Source organism: Rhincodon typus, chromosome 16 (genome assembly GCF_021869965.1).
Source record: "Rhincodon typus isolate 14 chromosome 16, sRhiTyp1.1, whole genome shotgun sequence".
Lineage (NCBI taxonomy): Eukaryota > Metazoa > Chordata > Chondrichthyes > Orectolobiformes > Rhincodontidae > Rhincodon > Rhincodon typus.
This window is the reverse complement of record NC_063347.1, coordinates 2210315-2231691: the sequence shown is the minus strand read 5'-3', so window position 1 is coordinate 2231691 and position 21377 is coordinate 2210315. Positions and strand designations below refer to the sequence as shown.

General features: G+C 44.3%; 2 protein-coding genes across 4 annotated transcripts in view; one reads left to right on the top strand and one right to left on the bottom strand.

The window, feature by feature from the left end:
- Positions 1–19745, bottom strand: part of LOC109923492 (transmembrane protein 43) — a 26150-nt gene extending 6405 nt beyond the window's left edge. The window contains exons 1-9 of one of the 3 annotated variants that reach the window (XM_020523523.2): positions 19601–19745; positions 18469–18615; positions 15721–15855; positions 14377–14471; positions 7861–7910; positions 6981–7050; positions 5733–5803; positions 3124–3245; positions 1741–1815 (exon numbers count right to left, since the gene is read on the bottom strand). In XM_020523523.2, coding sequence (XP_020379112.1) covers positions 1741–1815; positions 3124–3245; positions 5733–5803; positions 6981–7050; positions 7861–7910; positions 14377–14471; positions 15721–15855; positions 18469–18615; positions 19601–19615 — 780 coding nt within the window. In that variant the 5' untranslated portion in view covers positions 19616–19745. Of the gene's footprint in view, positions 1–1740; positions 1816–3123; positions 3246–5732; positions 5804–6980; positions 7051–7860; positions 7911–14376; positions 14472–15720; positions 15856–18468; positions 18662–19600 lie in introns of all 3 variants that reach the window. The other 2 variants (XM_048606502.1, XM_048606503.1) reach the window with 2 other exon arrangements.
- A 1417-nt stretch (positions 19746–21162) lies between these two features.
- chchd4a (coiled-coil-helix-coiled-coil-helix domain containing 4a) overlaps positions 21163–21377 on the top strand; it is a 19902-nt gene continuing 19687 nt past the window's right edge. Inside the window, exon 1 of the mRNA XM_048606493.1 lies at positions 21163–21313. Within this exon, the coding sequence (XP_048462450.1) occupies positions 21292–21313 (22 nt within the window). The 5' untranslated portion in view covers positions 21163–21291. The remainder of the gene's footprint in view (positions 21314–21377) is intronic.

Below are 21377 nucleotides of genomic sequence, written 5' to 3'. Positions count from 1 at the left end.
CTCCCTCAGCACTGACCCTCCGACAGTGCGGCGCTCCCTCAGTACTGACCCTTTGACAGTGCAGCGCTCCCTCAGTACTACACTGGTACTGCCAGCCTGGATCATATGCTTAAGTCTGTAGAGTAAGTGAGAGAGAGAGTGAATAATGGTGTGGTTTGGGTTTGGGAATGTAACTGATTAAGTGATAGGGAAGGGCGAGGCCATGCAGGGTTCTGAGCACAAGGTTCAAATTATAAAGTTGAGCTTTTGTGAAGCTATAAAGCAGTGAGCAGAGGGGGCATCAAGAATCAGAGTTGCTGCTGCATATTCGATGAAGTGCAATTTGCAGAGGCAGGAGGATAGGTGGACAGTCAGGACGTCACTGGAAATAACTGAAGCATTGGATGAGGGTTTCAGCAGTGAATGAGCTGGGATTGACTCAGCAATAACAAAAACAGAAATTGCTGGAAAAGCTCAGCAGGTCTTGCATCTGTGGAGATAAATCAAGGTTAATGTTTTGGGTCCGGTGACCCTTCGTCAGAACTGACAGTAGCTAGGAAAATGTTGGTTTTTATGCAGAAGACAGGGTGGGGAAGAGGGTAAGGAGTAAACACTAGGTGGAGATAGAGCCCAAAGAGACAGAAGACACGGTGGCTCAGTGGTTAGCACCTGGGACCCAGGTTCAATTCTACCCTTGGGCAACTGTCTGTGTGGAGTTTACACATTCTCCCTGTGTCTGTGTGGGTTTCCTATGGGTGCTCCGGTTTCCTCCTACAGTCCAAAGATGTGCAGGCTAGGTGGATTAGCCATGGGAAACACAGGGTTATAGGGATAGGATGAGTCTGGGTGGGATGCTTTTCAGACAGTCAGTGTGCACTTGTTGGGCCGAATGGCCTGTTCCCACACTGTAGGGCTTCTATGATTCTAAGAACAGTTGGACAGACAAAGGAGTGGATAACGATCAGCATGGGAAAATGAATAGCTATTAATAGGGACTATTAGTGGCTGACAGTGGGTCGTGTCCCATAGCCGACCATGTAATTACAAGGCCTGGTGTGTCGGCTTTGGGGTAAGGACATGGGAGAGTTTAGACCCTAAAATTATTGAAGTCAAATTGAGTCCTGAAGCCTGCAGGGTCCCCAAGCAGAAAATGAGGTGCTGTTACTCCAGCTTGTGCTGAGCTTCCCTGGATAACTGCAGCAAGCCAGAGACAGAGACGTTGGCCAGGGAACAGGGTGGTGTGTTAAAGTGGCAGGCAACTGGAAGCTCAGTGTCTTTTTGGTCGTCATAAACACAGGTGTTCTGCGAAGCGGTCTTTCCGTTGTCACTAACTTAGTGATGGTGAGGACGGGAAAGGTGCGGAAATGGAGACAGAAGCTGAAGCCAAGCAGATCCTCGTGGGAATGAAGACTGAAGCTGGGTCAGGAGGTAATCCCGAGGCCAGGGGAATCTAAAAGCTGCGGCTGAGGGCACGCTAGAGCTCGCTCGATGCAATGAGGCTCCTGGGGGCACAAGGCCTGTGTGTGTGGGAGAACTGAACAAGGCCAAGAGATTTTTGGGGGATTTGGGGCTGTTGGTGACTAATCCCCAGAGTGCGAGGGACTTGAACCCTCAGTGAACGATCATGTTATTCAACTGTGACCTCATCAACCCTCAGAGGCCAGGCCCACCTGAGGCAACACTGTGGAGAGTGGGAAGGAGACAAGGGGGAGAGGAAGAGCAAGAGGAAATACAGACAGAGCAACGGAGGACAGAACCTACCACATCTGGTCGACCCATGAAGGACCACTCCCCGCTGAGCCCTGCGTAATAGAAGGAAACACGAAGGTCACCAACCTGGGAAAACATGGAGCAAAAGATGATTGTGTCACAGCTGTCTCACAAGGAAACAGAAGAACTTTCTCAACTGATGAGAGTTGAGGCCCTTCCCAGAAACCAATCTAAAAGGCATTATCAGGTTGAATGGGATATTTAAAAACAAACATGCTGCCTGTTTCAAACTCTCAGTGGGGTTAACACACAACACAAGGATACATTCGGAGATAGTAGGAATTGCAGATGCTGGAGAATCTGAGATAACAAAGTGTAGAGCTGGATAAACACAGCAGGCCAAGCAGTATCAGAGGAGCAGGAAAGCTGACGTTTCGGGTCCAGCCAGTCTACGCTCAAAATAAGCCACAAGACTTCAAGCAATCACAGGAAGTAGCCTGTTCCAGTTGAAACTTTAACCTGACAATGAATAGTGGGGAGGGCATTGGATGATCATTTGGACAGAAATAATGTGCAAGGGTTCGGGGGTAAAAAAACAGGTGACTGGCATGAGGTCATGGTGCTTATTCAATAAGCCAGTACAGGCACAATGGGCCTAATGGCTTCCATAGCATCCTGGATGCCTGGCGCTGTGAGGCAGCAGTGCTGACCACTGAGCCATCGTAGCTCTTTCTGCATCACAACATTTCTGTGATTTTGCGTCAAGAAACCTCACAGCCGACTGAGAATCTACCACTTTATAAATCCTCCCTTTGATTTCAAAGCCAGCCAAAAACTACAGGGCAGTTATATGGGAGACTGGAGACCATAAGATATAAGGGTAGCGCAGTCACTCAGTGGTTAGCACTGCTGCTTCACAGCGCCAGGGACTCAGGTTCGAATCCACCCTCAGTCTGTGTGGAGCTTGCACATTCTCCCTGTGTCTGCATAGGTTTCGTCCGGGTGCTCTGGTTTCTTCTCACACTCCAAAGGTGTGCAGGTTAGGGTGGGTTGGCCATGGGGAAATTGTTCTTTGCTCATTATCCCAAAGACTGAGATAATTATGGTCTGTAAAATTACACAATCATTTCAATTTCTAATCTCTTTGTCTGTGAGAAAGTGTGCGAGATTTCACGTTTAATTACAGGTAAGTGTGTGAAATAATGTGTTTCTTTATATTTAACTGCAGAAGATCTTGCTGCTGAATTATTATTTAATTGGGATCCACACTTGGATAAGTAAGGACACAGGCAGTAAAAGCAAATACAGTCTGCCTGTGGTGAGTAGTTCTATTGAAGTCTAGTTATTGTTGAGATTAAATGGATGGGAACCTGGGAAGGAGTAGCCCAGGGAAGTGTGTGGGAGTTGGATTGAGCATGGTTAGGGGCTGCTCACCTCTGGGTGCCTGGGGTTATTGCTGTGGTAAAAGTAATCATTGTAGACCACGATGTCACTGTGAGGGCCTTCAAACTTGGCCAGCCTGATCCTCTTAAACGTGTTGATCTTGTCGATTAGTTCTGAAAAAGACACAGAAAGGAAACATCGCGAGGCAGGACACAAGGACCCGAACCACACCAGACGAGGCGTTGAGGAAGGGTTCAGTGATATCAGTCTGATTAATGCAGACAGACCCAACTGGCATCGAGTTTATTTAAAGAATATTGAGGACCCATCATACATTACAGGGAGCAACGACACTGACTCAGTAAGCAACACAGTTACCCACTTAGAACCAGAGCTGCACTTATCACACAATCATACAGTACGGCAGAGGCCCTTCAGCCCATCGAGTCTGCACTAACACAAACAATACTCTAAATCTATACTAGTCCCACTTGCCAGCACATTACACACAGTCTTGAATGTTATAATATTCACACCGCTGGTTTCAGATCACACCACACAGTGGCCAGATCTCAGTTATACTGTCAGCTACGCCTTGCACAGAGCTCTACTGCAACATACTGGTACTGAGGTCAATGGGCCTGGTTCTAAAGCCATCTGCCTCTGTGCACACAGAGTAAGGCTCCGTTCCCCAGTACAGCGTCTTACAAAGCTCATGTCCTGAGGCAGCACACTTTTATATCATCATCATCATCATCATCAAAACATCCAGAAGCAGGCCATTTGGGCCCTTGACCCTATCCTGTCATTCAATAAGATCACAGTTGATCTTAGCATGTGTGCAGCTCCACTCTCCTCTATGACCCCACTACCCCTTTCCCCTAACAATCGTCTCCCTTGTTGATCAAAAATCCACTCAACTCGGCCTCAGATTTAGTCAATAATGCCGTTTCCACTGCTCACCGGGGAAAAGAATTACAGTCAGAGAGTCATACACCCTCAAATAGACCCTTCAGTGCAACCAGCCCACACTGACCATGTTCCCAAACTAAACTAGTCCCACTTCCTCAGAAGGGTCACCGGGCTCAAAACGTTAACTCTGTTTTTTCCTTCGCAGATGCTGCCAGGCCTGCTGAGCTTTTCCGGCAACTTTGTTTTTGTTCCCACTTGCCTGTGTTTGGCCCACCTCCTCCAGATCTTTCCTATTCATGTACCTGTCCAAATGTATTTTAAATGTTGAGACTCTACCTGCATTCACCACTTCCTCTGGAAGTTAATTCCACATACAAGCCACTCTCTGTGTAAAAGAGTTCCTCCTCAAGTCCGTTTTAAAACTTTCTCCTCTCACCATAAAATTATGTCCCTTAGTTTTGAATTCCCCCACCCTGGGGAAAAGACCTTTACTGTTCACCTTATCTATGCCCCTCTTGATTTTATAAACCTCTTTAACCTCATTATCTTCCCTCAGAGAATAATTCCTCCTCACCCCTACCTTATGCACCAGATTCCTATTGAAACAAAGCCTCGGGATTCTCAAATTTTGCACAGGAAGAAAACATTCCAGACATTGGAAAGGGCATGCACCCTTTGGCTTTGGATTCTTTGATTTGGGTTGTACGTTATACTGCCACAGTACTACCTCAGTGTCAGAGGATGGTACAGCATGGGAGGCCATTCAGCCCATGCCTGTTGACAGGTTCTGTGGAAAGGGCAGGAAAGCGGACATGAGGAACATCATCGGATCAGCCATGATCCTACTGAATGGTGCAGCAGGCTCGACGGGCAGAATGGCCTTCTCCTGTTCGTATTTCTCATTGTCTTAACCTCTTGTGTGATCTAATTATTTTCACTTTTCCCATAAATTCTGCACGTACTTCCTTTTCCAGTATTTCTCCAATTCCCTGTTGAACATTCCTATACACTACCCTTTCAGACAGTGTGTCCCAGATCTCAAATCCAGCTGTGTGAAAATAGTTCTCATTGCCCTCTCTGGTTCCTAAACCAATTCTCTTCAATCTGTGACCTCTGGTTAAAAAAAGACAGAATTGCATTCCTTTAGCACCTTCCACAGCTTTAGGACATTAGAAACATTTTTGAAATACAGTAATTATGGAATCACGGAGATCAATTTCCGCACAGCAAGAACCCACATTGTAACTGCAGTCAAAATCGGAAGTACACGTAAAAGGTGGTAAACATGAGAAAGATCTTGGTGCACTGCCTTTCAGTCATACGTTAAAGTGAGCAAATATGTACTAGAATCCTTTCAACACAGAAATTACAGAGGTCTCATTACTTTTAGTGAGTACGTGATAAAGGTAAAGTGAGAACAGTCCCAGAGGACCCCAGGGCTGCTCTCTCATTGAACACAGGCGACCGGTGATGGTTTAACCTGAGGGTCACCATGCCTCAGGTGAGGGGTCAGAGTGAGAACAAGAGTCTTTCGTGGTAACCTCAGCCAGTGTGGGAACTGAACCCACGTTGTTGGTGTCACTCTGCATTGCAAACCAGCCATCCAGCCAACTGAGCTGTCCCCAACCTCTACCTGTCCATGACCTGTCTCTGCATTTCCCTTCTCTCTTCAGCCAGCTTTGCGATGTTTTCTTCATCAAACGAACAGTCAAGAACTAAAACACCTTGTTGGTATTGAACCTGCTTACCTTTAGAAAAGTGAAAATTGCCCACATTGACATCAGAGGCCACAGCTGTGAATGATTCCACCGCCATTGAGCTAGGGGGATAGAGGATAGGAGCAGATTAACTCAGCCCTGTCCATTCATTACAGCCCTGAGAGGGCACAGAGTCACAACTCGCAATTACACAGTTACCTTTAATATCAGGCTTTTTGGAATGTTTCAGGAAGAGAGAACTGAATCAAAATTTGACACAGAGTATATACACCAATTATTAAGTAAATGACCACCAAGGTTCAGAGAGGTCAGTTTTAAGGACGTTCTAAAGGAGGAAAGTGAGATGGAGAGGCATAGAAGTTTACAGCCCAGGGCTCAAGCAGTTGAAGGTTTAAGCCAAAGGCGCAGTGATAGAAATTACCCCCACTCCAGGACAAAATGAGCCTTGTAAATGTCATTGGCTGGAAGGTGTAACAGCCTATTGGCCTGATGTACCATTCTGACCACACTCTGCCACTTTGGTCTGGAGTGACCAGTCCCATCATGCATTGGCCCTGACTTGCCAGTCTCAGAAACAGGACACTCTGTACGGGACCCTTCACAACACAACCGCTCAGGGGGTTTACACTTCCAATCAGCAATGACTGTGTCTGGAAACCTCTGATTCTAACTCGGGGGGGATATTTTCAAATGGTTCCAACTTCCCGACCTTAAATTACCCAGGAAACGTTAGCGGGACGGAAACCTGCTCTAACACAGCTAATGACAATACCAAACCCTTGACTAAACATCTGACCCAATGCTCCCTCCCCCAACACCTGACTGCCTGACCTCACTGATACACAACAGTGACCCCACAACACCCCTACAGCTCAACACCTGACCCACACACACAAACACACACACACACCTGGGACCATACCCTATCCTCACCCACACACCTGGCACTCTACACGCTTACTCATCCATTTGCGCTCTATTACTCCCTCCCCACACGCTCCCCCACCCACCTGTCGCTCTATACCTGCCTCACATACCTATCTTCTCTCTGTAGTTTGTCAAACTACCTTTGGATCTGTAAATCCCAGATTACGGCAGGTCCTGGTGTAAAAATGGAGACTCGTGTTTCTGATGAGATTCAAATAGGAAGTTCGCCCCCAGAAATACAAAGCTCCAGGGGAAGGTAAGACAGAAAAGAGTGGAGTCAAAATCCATCTGTGATTGGGCCTCCTCAGGAGACCTGGCTCAATATATCTGTCACCTCAGAAACGTTCTTACCTTGGGTTCTTGTGTCCAATTTCACGGTCAAAGCTCCTGCTGTTGATAACCTCCGATTTCCACTCAGTACCTGAGCAACAACAGTTTGTGGTTAAAGCTCTGGCAGTGATGTTAGCAAGTGTCTGATGAAGCCAATGGCTATTTGTGTTCCCACAGCTCTGTAATCTTCCCCCAGTCCTGCAATCCTCTGAGGTCTCCAAATTCTGGGCCATACCTTCAGCTGCCTGGGCCCTTGAGCCCTTTCCTAAACCTCTCTAATCTTCAACCTCTTCTTCATGAAGTTGTTCCCCAAAACCCTTGTGAGAACAGAAATAACAGCAGGAGTAGGCCATTCAGCCCCTTTAGTCTGCTCCACTGCTTGGTAAGAGAATCTGATCTGGTTGTGATCTGCATTCCCATAACCAGTGTTCCTGCTAAGCCACGCAGCTGTGCGTATGGGTACGATCGCAGTATTGATTTCACTGAGCATGGCCCTCAGAGAGATCCCCATAACCAGTAAGAAACTTCAAGGGGGACGCTGCCCATAACCCCCACCTCCCTGTCTGTCTGTCTGTCTAACTCAGTTTTGAGTACACTTAATGATCCAGCCTCCACTGCTCTCTGGGGAAAAAGAGAATTCCAAGCTCATTGAGAGGAAATATTTCTCTTCTTTGAGGATTACAGAGATGAGCCATGCAGTGATTAAGCAACAATTAAACTCCTGTGGACACAAACCAGTATTTATTTAACAATTATCAAACTTCCTGACATCACATCATACGGTAGAACATTCCCATCTTTCAAACAAATGCATCACCTGATTTAACAGCGAGCGCTTCCACAGGAGATATACTAGTACTGAATGAAATAGCAATTTGATCTCTGAATACGTGGGACTTACTGTAGGAATACCTGGTCTCAGTCTTCTTCTCACCATCCTCTTCATAGTCCCTAGAAGTAAAAATGTAATAATTGCATTAGTTACACACAATGCACTGAAAACTCAAATCTCTGAGATTGAGGTAGGCCTTCAGGTACCCACCCCTCCAAATCTTTCTCCTTTTATCCCATGAATACCTTGGCCAACATCTGGTAGAGTGCGGGAACAAACTCAAGGGAGGAATGGGCAACTTCTGCTCCTGAGTTATATCAAGTCAAGGCACAGAAACAGGCCAATCAGCCCATCTGGTTAATACTGTTGCTTATTTTCCACAAGAGGTTCCTCACAGCCTATTTCACCCCACCCCATTAGCAAAGCTTCCTATTCCTTTCCCCCATATGTTCATCCAGCTTCCCCTTCTATTCACCTAAACACTATTCAGCTAACCCACTCCCAGTTCCACCTTCTCACCCCTCTTTGGAAAAAGAGGTTTCTCCGTAATTCCCAATCGGAATTGTTGCTTATTCAAAACTGCCCTTGAGAAGACTTGTTGCCAACTTAGTGACTGGCAGTTAGGAATCCTGGGTTGGCAGGACTGACATATGAAGAGCGACTGGATCGGTTACTACTATATTCATCAGGTTAGAAGAACGAGCTTCATGAAGGGGGAATCATGCCTGACAAATTTCTTAAAAGTTTTTCAAGGAAGTCTCAACCAAAGTAGATAGAGGGGAACCAGTAGAAGTATTGTATTTGGACTTCCAGAAGGTGCTTGACAAGGTACCTCACAAAAGGTTGTCATAAGATAACAGCCCATGGTGTCAGAAGAATAGAGGGTCGGCTCATGGATAGAAAGCGAGCGGAGATAAGGGGTTCTTTTTCAGGTTGGTGACCTGTGATCAGTCAGATTTCATATGGATCAGTGCTGGGACTGCAACTGTTCACGATATGTATTAATGACTTGGAGGAAGGAAGTGAATGTACTGTATCCAAATCCGCAGAAAACATGAAAATAGATGGAGAGACATGTTGCAAGAGGGATGCAAACAATTTACAGATACATATTGATTGGTTAAGTAAGTGGGTAAAAAAATTGGCAAATGGAATATAATGTGGAAAGACACAAACTTGTTCATTTCGGAAGTGAGAACAAAATAACAAGAGTATTATTCAAATGCAGAAAGCTGCAACACAAAGGAACTTGGAGGAACTTGTGCACGAAACACAGAAAGCTAGCACACTGAATGGCTTACTTCTGCTCCTATTTTCTATGTTAAGAATGAACCATATTACAACGGATTTGGAGTCACAAGCAGTATTGGCCCAGCCAGATAAATAGGGAGATCTTGTGATTCAGTAGGTAGCGTCCATGCCTCTGAGCCAGAAGCTCCAAGTTCAAATCCCATTCCACGACTTCGTCTGCTTCATTCCGACAACAACGTTCCCTCTAAACTGTGCAACCATGCAGCCACTCCGACATTCCATGCACACCAATGCATTGACTTCCGGTTTTGTATTTTGCTGCCGCGCATAGACTCAGAGGTCTACTCCGCAAAAATAAAATTGAAGGGAATATTGGTCAATAGAAACAATAAGTTTCTAAGATTGAATAAGGCAGACTTCCCAAAGGACACGATGCTGCAGGGTTAACAATTTCATCTGAAATATTGATTTTTGTTACAGTATCTCTTTAAGGGACTGTTACAATCTTACTTTCACAAACCATGTAGACTCTGCCCGATCACGTCAGATTTCCTAAGTGCCTTGCCATAGCTCCATCAATATTGTGCTCCAGTGTTTTCCTATGGCAGATGGAAGGCTAACTGGCCTGTGGTTTCCTGCTTTTGTCTCTACACTATTTTGAATGGAGTAATTACATTTGCTCTTTTCCAATCTGACAGGATCTTTCTAGAAGAGGGAATTTTTCCAAACTAAAACTAAATAATAATTTTCTAATAATTTTCCCAGATGACGGTGATGGCTTTAAATTCTTCGCTCCTCTTCACCTTCTGATTCACAATTATTTATGAGATGTTTTGTCTTCTCTAGTGAACACATGCAAAATATGTGTTCAATTGATCCACCATTTCCTTCTCTTCTATTACCAATTAATCAGACTCTCTGCCTAGAAGCACCATCACACACTTTACTTGTCGTTTTCCTTTTTAAATACCTGTAGAAACTCCAGGTATCTAAATTTCTAGGTAGCTTTCTCTCGTTCTCTAATTTTTCCCTTTTTTGTTAAGTCATTCTTTGCTGGTTTTAAATTCTGTCCAATTTTCTGTTCTACCACTAATTTTCGCACTGTTGTACACTTTCAATTTGATATTATCCTTAACTTTCTTAGTTAACCACAGATGGTATATCCTTTCCCTAGAGAATTTCTTTACCACCAGGTGTTGTGAAATATCTCCTTGAACGTTTGCCAGTAAACCTCTTCAGACTTATCCTTAACCTAATTTTGCAGTTCACTTTAACCAGCTCTGCTTTCATTCCCTTATAATTGTTTTTATTTACATTTAAAATACTAGTTTTAGATCCATTCTCCTCTCCGTCAAACTGAATGAAAAATTGAACGTTATGATCATTGTTGCCTAAGGGTGCCTTTTGCTATTAATTCAACAATGCTATCTCGCTGTACTGTACCAGGCCTAGAACAGCCTGTTCTCTGGTTGGTTTTAGAACATGCTGTTGCAAGAAATTATCCCAAAAATACTTTGTGAATTTACTGTCCAGGCTACATTGCCAATGTGATTTGTCCAATCTATACATTATTAAATCTGTACATTATTAAAATCACCTATGATTATTGACAACTTCCTCATAGGCTCTTATTATTTCTTTCTGTATGCTTTCACCTACAATGTGGTTACATTGGAAGGAACTCCAAACCACTACCACAAGTGCCTTCTTAGCTTTTGATATTTCAAATCTCAACCGAACTGTTTCTAAATCTTGATCTTTAACCTTTTCTCATAAGGCAACCAATGCACTCCAGGTATCAATCCAGCAAACATTCTCAGAAACAAAAACAGAAATTGTTGGAGAAACTCAGCAGGTCTGGCAGCATCTGTGGAGAGAGAAACAGAGTTAACATTTCGGGTCCAGTGACCCTCATTTAGAACCTTCGCTGAACTGCTTCTGATGCACTCACATCCTTCCATAAATAATTACCAATACTTCATGCAGTGTTCCAGATAGTCTTACCAACAGCCTCTCTACTTTTGCATTTAATTTCCCTAGCAATAAATTATGGCAGTCCGTTAGCTTTCCAAATTATTTGCTGTACCTACGTGCTATGCACCCGGATACTCAGATCCCTCTGCATGTCAGAACTCTGCAGCCTCTCAATATTTTGATAATTTTTTTTTCTAATTCTTCCTGCCAAAATGGACAATTCACAATGTCCCACATTGTACTCCATTTGTCAAATATTTGTCCACCCACTTAACCTATCCATATCCCTTTGCAGCCTCCTTACGTCCTCTCCACAACTCACTTTCCTACCCATCTTTATGTCAGAAGTAAATGTAACTATCATACCTGCAATGCTTTCATTCAAATGATTTATCTAAATTCTCAAAAGTTGAGGACCTTGCACTGATCCCTGTGGTATATCATACAAAGAGAAAATGACACATTCATTCCTGCTCACTGCATCCTGATAGTTAGCCAACCTTCTCTCCATGCCCATATGTTACCCCTACACTATGAACTTTTTCTGCAATACCGTTTCCTCTGCCACCTTATCAAGTGTATTCTGGATATCTAACTGCTGTATATCCACTGGTTCATCTTTATCTACAGCATGTTACTTCTTCAGAGAATTCCAATAAATTGGTAAAACATGATTCCCTTTTCACAAAACCATGGTCACTCTGCCTGATTACCTTGAACATTTCCAAATGCCATGCTATAATGTCTTAGAGTCACAGAGAAAGGCCCTTCAGCCCATCGAGCCTGCAATGATCAAAAACCACCACCTCACTATTCCAATCCCATTTCTCAATATTTGGCCCACAGCCCTGTATGCCTTGGTATTGCAAGTGCACATCTAAATATTTTTTAAACATTATGAGGGTTTCTGCCTCTCCCACCTTTACAGGCAGTGAGTTCTAGATTCCCACACCCTGTCAGTAAAAAGTATTCTCCTCACATCTCCTTCCCCGACCTTAAATCTATGTCCCCAATCACTGATCTCTCCATCAAGGGGAAAGATTGCTTCCTGTCTACCCTGTCTATGACCTTCATCATTTTACATATCTCAATCACGTCCCCTCTCAACCTCCTCTGATCCAAGGAAAACAACCCCAGTCCAATTTCTCATAATCGCTGAAACTCTCCAGCCCAGGAACATCCTGGTAAATCTCCTCTGCACCCTCTCCAGTGCAATCACATCCCTCCTGTAATGTGGATCCCAGAAATGCATACAATACACTAGCTGAGGCTTAACCAATGTTTTGTACGTCTTTAACAATAGCTTTCAACGTTTTCCTATGACAGATGTAAAGCTAACCGACCAACAGCTTTCTGCTTTTTGTCTCTCTCACTTTTTGAATAAAGGAATTACATTTGCTATTTTCCAATCTAGTGCAACTATCCTTTAATCAAAGGAGTTTTGAAAAACTAAAACTAATGCATCAACTATCTCACTAGCCACTTCTTTTAAGGTCCTGGGATGAGATTGATTGGGACCAGGGCATTTGTAAACCTACAGCTTCAACAATTTGCTCAGTACCATTTCCCTGGTGATTGTCATTTTCTTCAGTTCCTCCTTCTTTTCCATTTTCTGAATGGGAGGTGATGGCCTAGTGGTATTATCGCTGGACTGTTAATCCAGAGACTCAGGAAATATTCTAGGGCCTCAGGTTCGAATTCCACTATGACAGACGGTGGAATTTAAATTCAATAAAAATCTGGAGTTAAGAGTTTAATGATGAACATGAAACATGAAATCATTGTTGATTGTCAGAAAAACCCATCTGGTTCACTAAGGTCCTTTAGGGAAGGAAACTGCCATCCTTACCTGGTCTGGCCTACATGTGACTCCAGACTCACAGCAATGTGGTTGACTCTTAACTGCCCTCTGGAACGGGCAATAAATGCTGTCCTTGCCAGTTATTCCCTCATTTCATGAATGAAAAAGAAATTAGTTATTTCTGGGATGTTATTTCTAATGTCTGTAGTTAAGACCAATGCAAAATAATGTACAACTCAGCTACCATCTCCTTATTTTCTATTTTTTGTTCTCATGTCTCACTTTCTAAAGGACCAGCACTTACTAACTGACTGTCCAAGCAGAATCACTTTGCTAAGCTTACTTCTGTCATTGGCACACATGGACCACAAATGGATTCTCCCATTCCCACTTAACATTCCTTTTCAGCCTCAAGCAAATGCCCTGAACCCTGGTACTGGGCAGGCAACGCAGTGACCTGGCTTCTCGCCCTTAGCTACAGAGAACTGCATCTACTCACTTGATTACACTGTTCTTTAGGTCCACTACATTTCTATGGACTCCTTCCGCTTGAATGGCTTCCTGTACCAAGATGCTACGTACCCATTCACTTCAAACATGACCCTGTTGGAAACTGGCTGAGGTTCCTCCATGTCTACCTTCTGTGCCCCATACCTGCCTCACTCACAGGTGCACCTGAGAGACCATAGACCAAATCAGAAAACTCATCCTAAGAGGTGTGGCTACCTTCTAGAACAAAGTGTCCAGGTTACCTGCCCCCTCCCTAACCCATCTTGGTGTTTGCAGTTTGGTTTCCAACTCATTAACCCTGAGCCAAATTCCGAGTTACAGACATTGAATACAATCAGTATTCACACGCTCCCACATACTGCAGCCGCAGCGTGCCAACTGCCTTAACAAATCTACTGTGTTTTACATTTTCTTAAAATTAACTTTCAGTTAATACATCTAGTTTTGTTTGTGGTTACATTCTTAATATTTCAACAGACCTGCTAGTTACCTAGATTGAAATCCTCTAGTTTAAATAAGTTAAACAGAAAATACTCACCAGCCAATCACCCACCTTTCCATTATTCTTTCATTGGGATGTTGGCATTGCTGGCAAGGCCAGCATTCATTGCCCATCCCTTGCATCGAGTGCCTTGCTAGGCTGTTGCAGAGGGAAGTTGAGAGTAAACCAATTTGCTGCGTGTTTGGAGCTACAAATAGGCCCAGGCCGGGTAAGGATAGTAGATTTCCTTCCCTACAGGGCATTAGTGAACCAAATGAGTTTTTACAACAATTGACGGTGGGCATCATCACTGAGACGAACTTTCAATTCCAGATGTTATTAACTGAATTTAAATTCTGCCAGCTGCTGTGTTGGGATTTGAACCTGTGTAGCCAGAGCCTCTCGATGACTAACCATTCTGCAGCCATCTCCCACCATACTTCAAAACATAAAATTAACTGGCTGCAAAGAACAATGGGCCATTTTAGGTAATGGTAGATAATATCGAAATGCAGATGGTTCAGTAAAAGCTCCACGCACTAATTCAGCCATTTCTCCTGACACTGACCTGGAGTCACTGTATTCCACCCACTGGTACATTTCCACACGACGCTGCAGCTTCACCACGTGGACAGAGATCCCATAGTTTGGGTCATAAAGTGGCTGTGGGAAAGAAAAACACCAGACTGCTGTAAGCAAGGAGCGCCTCAAGAAGATTCCTCAGTGGGTGCCAAGGACCAGCGCGCCCAAAGAAACACGAGAAGACGAGGTGCAAACCAAACAGCAACAACAACGACAAGTGTTCCGTTAGCATAAATGAAAATAGTAAAAGCATCCCAAGCTGCTTCACAGCAGCACCCACCCAAAGCAACATCGAAGCAGGGAGACAGGCAAAAAAAAACTTAAGGAGAATCTTGTGGTTATAATGTGGGAAAATGTGAAGAACAGAGCATTATTTAAGTGGAGAACAAATGCAGAAAGCTGCAACATCAAGGGACACGGGGGAACTTATGAACGAAACACAGAAAGCTAGCACACAGCGGCAGCAGGTAATCAGGAAGATTAATGGAACATTGGCCTTTATTTCAAGGGGTTGGAGTATAAGAGTAGGGACGTCTTACTGCAACTGTACAAGGTGCTGTGGAGACCACATCTGGAGCACAGTGAGCAGTTTTGGTTCCCTTAATTAAGGACAGGTAGCATTTCATTAGAGGCAGTTCACAGAAGGTTCACTAGGATGATCCCTGAGATGGAGGGATTGCCTTATGAGCAAAGGTTAAACAGGTTGGGACGCTGCTCACTGGGGTTTAGAAGAATGGGAGGTGATCTTATTGAAACATAGAGCATTCTTAACTGGCTTGACAGGGTCAATGCTGAGAGGATGTTTCCCCTTATGGGAGAGTCTAGGACCAGAGGGCATAGTTTCAGAATAAAGGGGCACTAATTTAAGACTGAGATGAGGAGGAATTTCTTCTCTCAGACAGTTGAGTCTTTTCAGGACTCCTTGTCACAGAGAGCTGTGGGGGCAGAATCCTTGTGTACATTTACAGCTGAGATCGATAGATTCTTGATCAGTCAGGGAAAGAAGTGTTATGGGGAAAGGGCAGGAAGATGGATGTGAGGAATGCTGGATCAGGCATGATCCTTTTGAATGGCACAGCAGGCTCAACGGGCTGAATGGCCACCTCTTCTTTGCCAGAAGACTTGTGCTCCAGAACTTGCTGCTCCCCTAGCCAAGCTGTTCCATTACAGTTACAACACCGGTATCTACCTGACAATGTGGAAAATTGCCCAGAACATTAGCTGGGGTTTACTCATGCAGTGATGATACCATTAGGCCATCACCTCCATCTACTTGACCCCATTACCTCAGGAAACTATTTATTTTCAAGACAGGATATTCCTCACTCACCTGCAGTGTCATCAGTGAGCCAGAGAGATGCACAAGTTTCCCGTCATTTTGAGGTAAAGGAGTGAAGACATCACTTAAGGACACCACCAGGGAAAGACCTTCATCCAGGGAGTTCTGAGTTCTGACACATCGTCCCTGCACAAGAAGGAGTGTTACAGTTGGTAAACATTGATAAGTGCTACGGAGTAAAAATTAGGACAAAAGAAAGCTCATTCACCAGCTGAAGACAGCAACACATAATTTTTAACAATTAATTTACTGGACATGGGCGTCACTGGCTGGACACCCCAGCGTGGCAGTCTCTTGGCCAAGCATGATCTGGAGCCAAGGCCCAGTGTGGGCTGGAGGTGCCAGTGTTGTCTGGGTTGGAAGACTGTTGTTCTGGACTTTTACTTCTGCAATGCTGGACTTTTTACTTCTCTGTTTTCTAAGATCGTGTTACTAAAGAATCTGTACCTCAGTACCTTTGTACCTAACGTGGTGCTGTAAGTGGCGATGCATAAACTGATCACTGTACTCATTTGAGTACATGACAATAAAGCTAACTCAATTCAATTCAATATTTATTGTCCGTCCGTAGTTGCCCCTTGAGAAGGTGGGAGTGAGCTGCCTTCTTGAACCGCTGCAGTCTACCTGCTGTGTGTTGACCCACAATGCCCTTAGGGAGGGAATTCCAGGATTTTAACCCAGCGACAGCAAAGGAACAGCGATATATTTCCAAGTCAGGATGGTGAGTGGTTTGGAGGGGAACTTGCAGGGGATGGTGTTCCCATGTATGGGGGTCATTGATTTACAAACACTCCTACTTACAAACACTTGTACTTACAAACACAATCCCATAAAGGGAGTAATTTTATACACCCGACACATGAACATTTCCTGAATGTAGGAACAGTTCCTTTACACTGTCCTTCATTGTGCTCCAATCTGGGTACAAATCGATTTGTGAATGGGCTCAGGACTGGAACCCATTCACAACCCAGCGGGTGTCTGTATGTGCTACCCTTTTCTTTCTAGATGGTAACTGTTATGGTTTTGGGAGATGTTGTCAGAGGAGCCTTGTACATAAACCTGCTTTTATAGAACTACGTTAGCACAATATAAAATGTTCCAAGACATTTCACAAGAATGTAGATTAGAGAATAACCATCACCCAGCAACGTAAAACAGTAGCATTGGTGACCAAAATCTCAAACAGACAGATTTCCACGGGCATCTTAAAGGAGGATAGAGAGAGAAAGAAAGAGACAATCAGAGAGGTTTATGGAGGGAATTCTAGAGTGTTGAGTCCAGACAGCTGTAGGTATAGCAGTCAATGGTGGAGGGATACTCAAGGGGTTAGAAGTGGAGGGAGGCAGAGATATTAGAGGATTTGGGGATTGGAGGAGGTTACAGCAAGACGTAAAGGTGCGAGTCTATGTTGGGTTCAAACAAGAGGTTGATGATTTTTACAATACAATTATTGCCAGACTGTGAGCAAAACCTTCATCAACAACACAGAGCATGGGCAATGTTCCTGTGAACTGCACCAAGCAGAATATTCTGGATTACTGCCCTACCAAGCTGCTGTGCCCAGTTTACAGGGAATACTAGTGAGCAGTAACTGGGACATGACAACATTTAGAAGAGCTCAGATAGACAGAGGATGGGAGATGGTGTTATATCAAGGAACTTCAACATTCTTAAGCACAAGATCACTTTTTGAGTTTTAGTGCAAACCAGAATCTACCCGAAAGAAAATAAAGCATTTACTTTTAGTGTATCTGATTATTCATTTTGTCTTCTACACACAGTCTCAGTATGTTATCCACCCCCATGAGTTGCCAAATTATAGTTTGAACTAGCTAGTCCTATATAGTCCGTCAAATGGGTATTCGTGAGGCAGGCGAGATATTTGGACTTGATTATCTGTATTTGGGAGAATGCTGTCTCAGAGGGATGTGGTACCAAAGCTTTCATTGTAAAACCACAGGATAATAGCAGTGTGTATTTTTCTCTGTTTACAAATCTCCAAAGATCACTGTCCCGTGTTCCAACTTCCAGCTCAATATCATTTGGCACAGTTAATTATGTCCACTTCAGTACCACTGACTCGTAAATCAAACACCTAATGGAATCTGATAGCCAGCCCAACAACGTCTGTTTGAAGGAAGAGACTGGAGGGAAACATGACCATTTGTTCCAATGCATCTAATTCCTGAAATTTGCCTGTAGAAATGACCCCACGTTGCTAAGTCTCTATCCTCTCTGTGCAGTTCACAGTTCAGCTCATTCAGCTCTGATGTTTTGTCTGTAAGGAACATGAAGCCAAGTAACCACACATTGACAGCTCCTTGCACACCTCATTCCTTCTTGAGTGTTGTTAGAGCTGCATCCATCCAGGAAAGTGGGGAATATTCCATCACACTCCTGACTTGTGCCTTGTAGATGGCGGACAGGCTTTGGGGAGTCACACACCGCTGTATTCCTAGCCTCTGACCTGCTCTTGTAGCCACTTTGTTTATGTTTTTTTGTGTATCGAATCCAGTTAAGTTTCACATCAATGTTCCTCATCACGCATTTTACAAAAACTATTACCTCAGATTCTTCTGTTTGACCAGGTCCCTGATGTGGGATTTGAACCCATGAACATCTGACTCAGAAACGAGTCAGAGCTACGCACTGAGCAACAGACACTGATACCACAAATTAAACAGGATAACAGACGCCTGCCCAGAAATCAGTGTGCAACCCAACCTCTGCACCTACCTCATTTGTGAAGAGGAGGTAGAAGGACAAGGTGAAGATAAGCACTCCCACCATCATTCCCCCCGTTGTCTCCCCAAGACGTTCCAGGAATCCCTGCTTCCTCTGATTTGTGACCTTCACGTGTTCATCCCTGCTGCCTCCTGGTTGCTGCAAAACCAGAAGGGATAAGCTCTCATGAATCTTTAAGTACCATCTTAAAAACAAAATCAAGACAGGTGAACTTTGTAAACATTTTCATGGGATGTGGAGTATCATTGACTAGGCTGGCCATCTCTAATTTCCCTTCAAAAGGTGGTGGTTGGCTGCCTTCATTAACTGCTGCAGGCCATTCAGTACAGGCACACCCAAAAACATAAGGTGTTTATACAACAGTGACACAATTTTTGATTCCTGGTCAAACTGATATTTATTGCCCATCCATATTACCCAGAACCAGTATAATCATGCTGACTAACATAATTGAGGATCTTGCACAGCATTTAAAAGATAATCTTGACGAATGGGTCTGAAGTCATTTACACGTCGTCAGTGACATCTCATTAACCAATCCCCCCCCACCCATTATGTTTTGATTATAGTCCAGCATCATTTTGATTCATTCTGGTGCTGGCCAACAATTGTGCTGATTAGAAACAAAAACCCAGCAATTGATGGAGAGTTGTTGGCTTCAGTCCAGGGCCATAGTAGACTTTGTATCTATGTAGGAACAAAAACAAAGTTGCTGGATCTATGTGTTGTGGGTTACATAGATCTGCACCAGAAGTGCTAATTTGCAGTGTTTTACAATCCTTCACCTTGGCAGAATGCTGTAGCCTGAAAACCTGGGATAAAAGAAACAAGGGGAGAGGGAAGGGTTGGTGGTTCTGATTGGGGTGGGAGGTGGGGAGGAGGACTCTGGTTAGCCCCTTTGTTTTTACAAGAAGAGATATCAGATCTCTTGCAAATATGCCAGGGAGATGGGAACTTTGTCTTCCTCAGGTTCAAAGCTGTGCCACGTGGATCTGGACTGACAGAATATAGACAGGAGACCCCTTCCCCAGGGATAACTTCAGATTATAATGTGTCCAACACCAATTCAGATTAATCTTCACCTGCACGTTTACAAGGCTGTTGTTTGTGGTTCTGAACTTACATTAGGCCTCACCATGGTTTCCCTGCCAATACCACACTGAGGGGTTCACCACTATCTGCTCTGTCCCCTCTCACACCGCCACTTCCGGCTTCAAGGGGGATACATTCTGCGCCTGCACACTCCTGAGGGGCGTGTCTACTCCCGTGAAGGTTGCCGGGAGATGGTGTCGTCTCCCCAGGAATGCTGGGGAATGTAGTCTCATCTACGGGAGGATACTGGGAGGTGGCATCCCCTGGCGCAGTCTGGGAAATGTAGGCCCCGCCCGCAAGCATGCTGGGAGCTGTAGTTTTCTTCAGCTTGAACCTGGTCCCCAGGGAAAATAAAACCCCAATATATAAATGACTTTATTCACCTGCATCCACTCATATTGAGGTGATTACACAATTCGACTGAACATGGCAACACAAAATCTTAAGACCATCTTAGCTAGGAGCAGGGGTAGGCCATTCAGCCCCTGAAACATATACTGTCATTCTATAAGATCATGCCTCATCCAGTTGTGTCTTTCACTCGATTTTCCCGCTAGTCAATTCTATAGATTAACCACGTGGTTATTACATATTGTACAATATTGAGCCTGTGGATTCTATAGATTAAAATAAAACAATGAATTACAAATGCTGGAAATCTAAAACAAAAACAGAAATTGCTGGAGAAAATCAGTAGGACTGACAGCAACTGTGGGAAGAAAGCATAGTTAATGTTTAGGGTCTAGCGACTCTTCATCAGAACTGTTAAGAGCCAGAAAAATGTGATATTTATGCTGAAGCTGAAGTTGGGGACGTGAAGGGGAGATGAGGGTGGATTGATGGAGACAGAGCCCAGAGACAGAGAGATATGAAAGGGCTAGGTAAACAGGGAAATTATGGGTAACAGGCCAGGATAGAAAAAAAAACTGAATAAGTGATAATGAGAGCTAAGAGTAGGAGAAAATTAGTGAGCTGTACTGAATGCAACCCAGTCTGTGTCACGCAAACCACTTTGCAGAACACCAAGCTCTGTCTGCAAAATGATCCTAATCTTCCTGCTGCCTGCCACTTCAACACACTACTGTGTTCCCATGCCAAAATTTCTGTCGCAGGCTTGCTGTAGTGTTCCAGCCAATCTCAGTGCAAGGTCGAAGAACATCTTATTGGGGATCTTGTGACCTCTCCAACTCAACAATGAGTTCAATAACCTTAGAGCCTAATGCAGTCCTTCCATACTTTTTACCCACAGCCACACCTGATCCTCTCAATGACCACAATCACCCATTCTCACAAACTCGTTGGTCCATTACAACTTAATGAACATTGTTTATTCAATAGGTGGATATGATGGACATTATACATGATACAGGGTGGGTATTATGGACAATATACATTCCATAGGGTGGGTTTATGGACAATATAGATCCTATGGGGTAGGTATTGTGGGCATAATACATTCTAATGGATTGGTATTATGGATATTGTACATTCTATAGGGTGTATATTATAGATTCTATAGGGGAGGTGTTTTGGGCTGTCTCTGCGGATTTAAATTGGGCCCCTGGTTCTGGCCCCGCCCTCTCGCTGTGATTGGTTCCCGCCCGTGGGGTCAGAGGTCAGGCCGGGAGCACGGGCCGGAGGCTGAGGGACACATTTCTTCCCCACCCCCCCCGGACACAAACCCTCACACAGAGCGAGAGACAGACAGACAGAGAGAGAGATATGTCCCACTGCCGGCGGCACGGTGAGGGGCCGGGGGTGTGGGGAACGGAGGGTCAGGTGTGAGGGAGAGAGGGTCGGGGGGGGGG